The 9,966-nt window shown below is 44.3% G+C and overlaps 1 protein-coding gene across 1 annotated transcript in view; it reads right to left on the reverse strand.

The window, feature by feature from the left end:
• Positions 1 to 295: 295 nt before the first annotated feature.
• The window catches only part of lrguk (leucine-rich repeats and guanylate kinase domain containing), a 21,470-nt gene continuing 11,799 nt past the window's right edge, over positions 296 to 9,966 (reverse strand). The window contains 4 exon segments of the mRNA XM_042079566.1: positions 296 to 871; positions 5,167 to 5,345; positions 7,405 to 7,488; positions 9,017 to 9,105. Coding sequence (XP_041935500.1) covers positions 678 to 871; positions 5,167 to 5,345; positions 7,405 to 7,488; positions 9,017 to 9,105 — 546 coding nt within the window. The 3' untranslated portion in view covers positions 296 to 677.

A 9,966-nucleotide genomic window follows, 5' to 3' on the forward strand; every position in this document is an offset into this window, starting at 1 on the left:
GACGCTGACCACACACATGCATGTGTATAGTGACCTGTGTGTGCATGCTGAGCTTCAGGAAAGAAAGATGACAGTGCTCTGTGAGCTCATGGGAAAAGCATGCACACATAGAGTACATGACACACACACACACACACACGCACACACACGCACACACACGCACACACACACGCGTACACACACACACACATACACAAAGAGAGAGAGAAAGGTAACCTCAGACACACCAGGTATAAAAGGGAGAGGTACAGCAATTTGTTAAAATGAAAGGAAATTTAAAGTCTTCCACTGATAGTTGCAGTCCTGGTTATTTATTACAGTACCTGAAAGAGTAATTGCTGGGGAACTTGTCCTTACGGCGCAGTGTGCAGTTGGAGTGTGTGTGTGTGTGTGTGTGTGTGTGTGTGTGTGTGTGTGTGTGTGTGTGTGTGTCGGTACGTTTCCCATTTTTTTGTTTGACCCACCTGCTCATTTGAAACAGTGCCAACCCGCTACAATTTAAAACTAGGCTGCACTACACCTCCACTAAATGGACTTTGCTCCAACTTTATTTTTAAAAAACAGCGGCAGCGCACTCAGATTACTGCTCCTATCTCATCTCTAAGCTACCTCATAACGTCTGAGTCCCTCCGGCCAGTTCCCCCCCCGTTTGTCCTTGGCCGGCCCCGGGCTCCTGTCTAGCCGTCGGCAGGCTGGTTCTGGGCAGGAGCAGCAGGGGCCGGCTCAGCGGTCTTGCGGCCCGAGGGGATAGGGGGCAGGACGGGCTTGGCGTTGGAGCCGGGCCTGGTGGGGTAGGAAGTCACGGTGGGGGAGAGGTGCTCGGGGACGCCGCCGCGGGGGGCAGTGGGGGTCAGACCGTACTCAGAGGGATCTGCAGTAGAGAATCAGAGTTACAGATCAGCGACAAACAGCACTAGCGCATACTGTACGTCTCCTCCACAAAACACAAAGCCCTCTGCCCCTACAACATAAACAAGGAGTAGAGAATGTATAGGATGTAGGATTTCTAAGATAAAGCTTAGAAATCCTAGTTTAGTTCAGTTTAGTGATATAAACAAATACTACACTTAAGATCTAGGGAGCCCATGGGTCATTCTACGAAACCGGTGCCTTTTCACTTTGACATTTTTAAAAAAAATCATGTAGGACAAGCCATATTTTAAGACATCCACATGATATAAGACATATATGACCTGCATAAAAAAATATTTTCCCACCTCAGGCTTAAATCCCTATTAATATTTTCCTTTTTATTGTAGCCCAGGTGTCTTTTTTTTTACCACCCCGTAACGGACAAGATGCGCTCCATTTAGACATAATGCATAAATTGAATTCAGAACATTTCATGTTTTCCTGTCATAGAAATGTCCTTAATTTGATATTAAAAGTTATAGGTTTGTTTTTTAATTGGAGATTTGCAGAATTTAGATTCTAATCTTCAAACTGTGAATTCCGCATGCCCATTGGTTGGTGTTTTGAACAATATTGGCTATTTTACTCCCTATTGTCAAATTAAAGTTACATGTGTAAATAGGCCCACTTCATCACACTATGATCAAACATTTATTTATGGGCTATTTCACTCACTCTCTAGTATTTTTAAAAAAAAAAACACACATGTTATGGGGTGGTAAGTCATGTTACAGGGTGGTAAATCCTGTTACGGGGTGGTTAATTTAGTTTGTTTCCATAATTTAACAATAATTTGATTAGTTCTGGACATATGTGTGGACTGTTAATGTCGTAATAAGGCAAGATCCAAAGTATATATAAACATATTTATTGATATGAAGTTTAAAATGCAAATTTATGTCATGAAATACTACATTCAACATGGATAGATTTCAGAAGATTGAGTACATTCATTTTTGAAATATGATCATAAAATTGGGTACATTGAACAAGATAAAGTACTCTCAGGAGGGGTGTCAAAAGCCTTCATTCTAGCCCTCGCCTACCCTGAAAATCCAGAGTTCTCGCAAGAGCACAATGGAATTGTCTCTGCGAGACACTCTGGCAATGAGCAATGATGCACGTTATTTTTTCCCCTTGCATCCCGTGGAACCAATCAAATCGTATCTGACATAGGCGGGCCAGAGGCGCGCTAAACTGATGACGACAGCGCTGCAACGTTGGAAAACCAATTGCGTCAAAGTCCGGAATCATTCAGAGTAAACATTGGTCTGGTGTTATCCAATTGCGTGCAGTGAGATTTTCAAATGCATGCTTGGTGCCACCCCTCGAGTTGGGCCATTACATGATTGTTCGTGGCCAGACCCTTAATCTTTCTAGATTATCAGGGTGTGGATTTTCCAGGCTAGCCTTTGCCTGCTTTCTCCTTTCAGGGCTAGTCCACACGTACCAAACCGATCTTTTTTTCCTCCGTCTTCCCTGGAACCGTATCAAGAATATTTGCGTCCAAACGGATCCATCTCAACACGACTCAACACGTTACTTCATATCCCAGGCCTAGAGGTGGCACTGTTTCTGTTACAGAAATTGACCAAAGCTTGCATGCTGTAGGCTATACAAACAGACAGAATAGGCTACGACGAAAATGGCTAGTGCAAGGAAACCAGAATTGTTTGTGTGGACTGATAGTGAACTGTCAACTGTAGTCAAGTGTAAAACTAATAAACTTCATTTTTACGGTTTGTGAAGGGTGCAGTCCCGTCCTTTATTTGGCTAACGCAGGTACAAATAATCTGCTTTACTTTCTTTGGTTGTAGGTTTGATTCACATTAGTTTTGGCTATCACCGCAAGTGCATAGGCTACTGAACGCTAGGCCTACCCAAGTTCTAGGCTATTCCGTCGCCACATTTATAATATTGCTATAATACCTTCATTAGTAACATTTAAACTTACACCGCACTTCCCTAATAAATGGACGGGGCCTCATTCTGTTCCTTCCACTTTTTCCTTAACTGTCGTTGGTCCTCTCACTCAGATCTTTGATCAACAACTTAGTATGAGTATACTCTTTTGATCCCGTGAGGGAAATTTGGTCTCTGCATTTATCCCAATCCGTGAATTAGTGAAACACACTGCGGTGAAGCACACATTAATCCCGGCGCAGTGAGCTGCCTGCTACAGCAGCACTCGGGGAGCAGTGAGGGGTTAGGTGCCTTGCTCAAGGGCACTTCAGCCGTGGCCTACCGGTCAGGGTTCGAACCGGCAACCCTCCAGTTACAAGTCCGAAGCGCTAACCAGTAGGCCACGGCTGCCCCTAACTTCTTCCCTCTTTCGACATCTCGTCTCCATCTTTGCCGCTCCATCTCTAGATACTGCTGCCTCCTCTCTGGATCAGCATTGCGGCGAGCACAGAATAGTCACTGTCGTTCAGCATTACTCATTGGAGCCATGATTGTCTGCAAATTATGAAAATTATCATAATTATTTACACTGACTAGGTGTGTGTGCCAAGTTGAGAGAGACAGAGAGAGAGAGAGAGAGTTCATGACTGGGTTGTCACTAGATACACAAAAAAGTACTCTCACATTTTGAAATGCATTCATTTGCTGTGATGACCGCAGAAACCTCCGTTCTGCTTGTAGTTAGCCCTTCCCAACAAGTCCATCACAACTAGTTAATAATTATTTCTCACCACAATAGTCTCCAGTAGGCTAACATTGGCATGCATACAATATAGTCATAAAATATTAACAGTGACCAATGCATACTGATGAACCAGCATTCAACAGATTAGCTGGTTGCTATGACTAATTGCTAAGGGCTCACTGCAGAAAGAACAGAGGTTTCCCCCAGTCATCACAGTATGTAAAACTATATATAAATATAATTTTTATGAATTGTGTAATCTAAATGGCAATGACAACCACTCTACATTCCCCTTATCACCCCCTCTACATTCCCCTTACCACCCCATAACGATACAAAGTGTTATGGGGTGGTATGTTACGGGGTGGTAAATTTCACCTCAGAATGACTGCAGCTAGCACTGTAATTGACTAGCTAAGATAGCAAATATACCATTCCGTTTAAAATTTCCTTCACTTTACATTACAGTTGAAAAAAAAACCCTAATTTAACAGTTTCCCTATCTATTATACGTTATGGGGTGGTAAGGTTAAGCTTAACGGACCCTATCTAACTACCAAAAAGAGCAAATAAATCATATCAAATTGTGTGGGAACTTGCCTGCTTGAGACCTTGGCTCCTGCAAGGGTTTGAGTGATGTCATCTGCTGTCTGTGATGTCACTTAAAGAAACAGTGTCTTTGTAATAGCCAGAACATGTAAGCGTTATGGGGTGGTATGTAAAACTACGGGACGAGCATAAATCATGATTTTTGTATGGGAAATCATACTTTTATTTTAAAAAAACATATAGTATAGTATCAAGAGCATATTTTTAATCATGACATTAATGAAAATTTGGTTAAAAAATGAAATGTTCTAATTAATATATTAGGTGCGAATTCCATATGTGACTTTCCGGACATGGGGAAATTGGCCATGTCCTTGGTAAAGATGACTAAAAAGTGTAGGATTTATATTTACAATGACATTGAAATATGCATTATGTAATTCATAACACTTAAATTAACAGGTTTGATCCTTTGAAATACATTTTGACACATTTTTACATTGTTGAGAGCTCATGAAATGGACCGGACGCAAAAGGCACCGGTTTCGTAGAATGACCCCCATATCATTTTATTACCACAGGGCTCATAAGGCCTTGGCCCATAAATAAGATTTACAAAATGCATTAATTCCTGGGCAATCAAAGAAGAATATGCTCCTATACCTGCTATAATACCAAAAAACTCCAGTCCAGTGCTGTTCTTGTTGCTTTTATGCACCAGCGTATGGTACAACATGATATCACCACATGGGAGCTCAAGTTAATTTGATGATTTGACTCACAAGAACCTTTGCAGGCACCCCAGTTCTAATTAGCGTTCTAACCTTCAGCATAATAGGGGGTAAATGGCACCGCAACTGTCCTACTTCCTGACCAAAGCTTTTTAGGAGAGTGGTGACATTTATTGGACAATTACCCAGGAGCGGGGACAAAAAGAAGGAGTTGAGGAAGAATCTTAAAGCAGGGCACCCCCTCTGAGAGAGGAGAGAGTGGAGGAGTGAAAGAGGACACAGGAAGTGTTGGAGGGACAGAGGAGGACAGAGGAGGACGCTGCTCACCTCGGACTGTGTCCAGGTCTTGGTGCACCAGCGCGGAGATGTCCAGGGGCTCCACGGCGGCCAGCCCGGAGCCCACGTCCGAGCCCACGTCCGAGCCCCTGGCCGCGGGGCTGGCGGCTGAGAACGCTCCGGCCGAGCTGCGCATGGACAGGCCCGAACTGGCGCGGGATTCCTCCGAACTGAAGGGACGGAGAGAGAGGGAGAGAGAAGGAGAGTGAGAGAATGAGTGTGTGTGTGTGTGGGGGGGGGGGCAGAGAGGGTTTCTGGGAGAGAGGAGGAAAGAGAGTGACACTGACACAGGATAGCAAAGTAAAGAAAGACACAACAGACTAACAGATCGATAGAAATCTGCAGAACACAGACGGAGAACTGCGACAGAGGTTTGGTAAGCGGCTCAGAACAAATCTGACATGTGAAAGGACTTTTAACTCCACCGGCACCACCTCCGCTTCCCCCACTTACGGTGTTGTCAGCAAAACATCGGGCTGCGGATCCAAACGATGACAGAGCACGGCCATAATCTCATCATAAAACCCCCTCTTCCATATCTATTATCTCAGCCGCCTCGTGCCAACTGCGCATGAGGAGGAGGAGGAGGAGGAGGAGGAGGAGGAGCAGGAACAGAGGGCTGAAGTGTCTCTCTTGCATCTGTGGCTTGGTTAGACTCTATTAGGAGTTTTTAAGAAGCACTCTCATTGTTTGGTCGACAGCCAATTAGACACACAGCTTTAGCAGAAGGGACCAGGGAAGGTATGTGTGTGTGTGTGTGTGTGTGTGTGTGTGTGTGTGTGTGTGTGGTGTGTGTGTGTGTGTGTGTGTGTGGTGTGTGTGTATGTGTGTGTGTATGTGTGTGTGTGTGTGTGTGTGTGGTGTCTTTATTGAAGTATGCCACAATCTTGTCTCGTAGTGCTCTTATAAAGCTGGCGCTCGTCAGGCGGACGAGAGCACATGGTGGCTGAGCGGCACCTGCCCACAGGACTCCCCCCAAGTAGGCTCCATTAAGAAGCCAACCGCTCTGAGAGTCACAGTCATTTATGCCCATTTGTCTCGGTCTCCTGGGCTGCCAGTAAACGAAATACATCAATGCATAAATAAAATAAAGTATTCACAAGCCTGGGTGCCGCTTCCCAGCACTGGTGAGTGACTCGCATGTGATTAAATGGCAATTTTCCAAAAGATGTTACACACTACTCATAATCGCTGTAGGCTGCCGAGTTGTGTGTTGGGAGGTGATGGTGGTGTGGTGGTAGTGGGGGGTCCCAGAAGAGGAGCAAAGCATCAAACTGTTAACACAATTAAGAGTGTTGTGTTTGCTTTTAGGGGCCAAGCCCCAGCAGAATGCAGAACACACGCCCGCGTGTCTCAAGGCGACAGGGGCCTCTCGCCGCTGTACCCGCATCAGAACACACGCGAGCAAATTACACAGCAGCTCCTGAACAACCCTGGGGAGACGCACATTTCAGCGGCCGCGCTCCACGGGCCAACCAGGTGAGTGGTGGAGACCTGCAGCCTGGCTTTTTTAATTTTGTTTTTGGTTGAGTTTACACAGAGGAAAGGCACAATGCAGGGCGGAGAGGAGGAAGGTCGTAAATCTGAATTTATGAGTGCCATGACACATCCCCAGACGGAGGGCTATGATTGGTTGTGAGAGGGGAGGGGGAGGGTGGGGGTGGGGGCATATGTCCTGCTTCTGTGAGCTGAGAGATTTTAACTCTCTACAGGGAAAGAGAGTTCTAGCCAACATATGCACTCACATATCAGAGAATTAGCACAGGCAAATGCAGCAGAACTGGTATGTATAACGTGCTGCCCAACTCTCTCATCTAAATTTAATACTATTTCAAGGAGCTTCTGAGTTTTAATAATTCAGAAATGATTTAATTATCAGTATTCAGTAAAGTATTACACTTAAAAATAATTTAATAATGTGAATGCAATTCTTAATTTTTAAAACAGAGTGATTTTCTCTGTATTCCCTTTCAGTCTTGCCTAAGAGTAGTCCTTGTAAGAGTACCACTAAATACAAGAGTATTAGGGAAACAGTAGATCAACAATTAAAAAGCATTAGCAATCTGCAAATCTAGCAAACAAACAGTCTGAATGCATCCTTTAGACAACGGAGGTGATGGAACGAGTTTCAGAGGATGAACAACTGAGAAGCAGGGGGTGAGATGAGGAGAGGAGGTGAGCGGAGGATGAGAGGAGAGGTGTCCAGTGTTCAGGTGGACATTCACTGACCTGCTGTCCTCGCCAGGGTTGGCCAGGTTGCTTCCTGCATGTCGCCGTGGAGAGGCCAATGATGATGGTGCTGTGTGAGCACACCTGCACACACACACACACACAAACCCACACACACACACCCACACCCACACCCACAACCACACACACATACACACACACACACGCAGACACACACACACACACCACAAACACATATTCACACACAAACACACACACACACCCACACCCACACCCACACACACATACATGTACACATGTACACACACACCCACACCACACACATATTCACACACAAACACACCCACACACCCACACACACATACACACAGACCCACACACACACACACCCACACCCACACACATACACACACCCACACCCACACCCACACACACATACACACACACCCACACACACATACATGTACACATGTACACACACACATATTCACACACACCCACACCCACACACACACACCACAAACACATATTCACACACACACACACACACACACCCACACAAATTCAGGTGTAACCATATTATTGGACAGAGAAGAAGTGGAAAGTTAGTTGCAAACGACGTGCAGCTTACACTATGACACTTGCAAACAGATAAAACACAACCAACTTCAGAAAACATCTTCATCTTCATTTGACAACACGCGCTGCAAATTCAGACAACATTTACATTTCAGAAACGCGCTGCAAAATTCACAACACAGTTGAGTTGGGAATATTGCAGCGCGTTTCTGAATTGCTGTTGTGAATTGGCAGCTCGTTTCTGAAATGTAAATGTTTTCTGAATTTGCAGCGTGTTTTTTAAATGATGTGCACTTGTCAAATGAAGATGAAGATGTTTTCTGAAGTTCTTTGTGTTTTGTCTATTTGCATGTGTTTTGTTGATTTGCATCTGTTGTCATAAATTGCATGTCGTTTGCACCTGTCGGCCACCATACTGAGCCGTGCTAATCATTACTTGAATTATGAGCACATGTGCTACCAGCTTGTGCTTCCTCATAGAGTAGTGCGCAAACCGATGAAATGTCTCTGTCATACACACACACATACATACACCCCCCCCCTGCACAGTGGCAGTGGCAATCACAAACCCATGACTCCTCATGCAGCCTGTTGAATGTACTGTATGACCCGGAGCACGAGAGGATGCTTCATGTGAGCGGCTAAAAGCGACCCTCGATTTGCTCACTTCAGCCTCTGATATTTGCTCAGACTACACAAGCAAAAGGTGTGCCTGTGGAAAGGTTAGATCATTCACTCTGGCAGCTAAGAAGGGGGGTGTCACGGAAAACTAATGGCAAGAATAAAGAAATAAATAGATCAGGGTAAATGGCAGCAATAAAAAGCCTGGAAAGAGACACAGCTCCCGCCTTCCTCGTTTTGCCCTCGAGGTTCAACCACTTGCACGCACGTACAGTATTACTGAGTGTTGCAATGCAGTGAGTGTGCCAACCGAACACTAAGAGCATGACCTCATGGCAAAAGCAGACGAGAGGCAGGTCAAAAGGTGGCCCTTCTGCCCTCATACCAGACAAAAGGTAGTGGGTGTGTGTGTGTGTGTGTGTGTGTGTGTGTGTGTGTGTAGATGCGCTACCTCTTGAAGAGCTGAGAGTACGCTGCTGGACTCTTCCCCATAAGAGCCTCTCGAACCATCTGTCTGCGTCTGGAGATGGAGGCCTGCTCCTGCAAACATACCAAAACAAACAAACAAACAAACAAACAGTCCAACTTTTTTCCATTTTTCTGTTCTGAAAACAAGCCTATGATGAAAATGAGTACAGTTGGTACTTGATACTTGGTATCCCATTATATTCTACAGTACACTCCAAAGTATGGTTATGGTTATGGTTATGGTTATGGATTTGGCAGACGCCTTTGTCCAAAGCGACACACAAATACAAAACAACAAAAATAAAACAATAATGTCCATTCAATCAATAATATAAAAACAATGACATGGTAAGACTACATTAAGGAGAATATCAATAATAAACAATAATGTCAAATTAATCAACAGCCTAATGAAAATAAAACAATATTATACAAACAATTACACATAAGAAGCGCTTAAACAACTAAGTACATGTTGAACAGGAATGTCTTTAGACCCCTCTTAAACGACCCAAAACTGGGCAACTCATTCCACCAACATGGAACCACTAAGGAATAGAGTCTTGAGTTAGACCTAGTTTTTATGACTGGTCGACATAACAGGCTCATCAGAAGACTGCAGTGGGCGGTTGGGGATGTAAGGCTTGATTATTTAATTAAAACAACTAGGAGCAGATCCAGTCAGTGTCCTATAGGCCAAAGTGAGAGATTTAAATTTAATTCTGGCTACTGTAGGGAGCCAATGTAGAGTAACTAGGAGAGGAGTTACATGTGTCCTCTTTGGCTGATTGAAGACCAGGCGTGCTCCAGCATTCTGAATCAGCTGTAATGATCTTATTACACAAGCGGGTAAGCCAGCTAATAGTGAAAGTAGGTCACATAATAAGTCAAAGTAAGAGTGAATATAAATATGTGACAGTATGCATATATTAT

The sequence above is a fragment of the Alosa sapidissima genome, chromosome 22 (assembly GCF_018492685.1).
Source record: "Alosa sapidissima isolate fAloSap1 chromosome 22, fAloSap1.pri, whole genome shotgun sequence".
NCBI lineage: Eukaryota > Metazoa > Chordata > Actinopteri > Clupeiformes > Clupeidae > Alosa > Alosa sapidissima.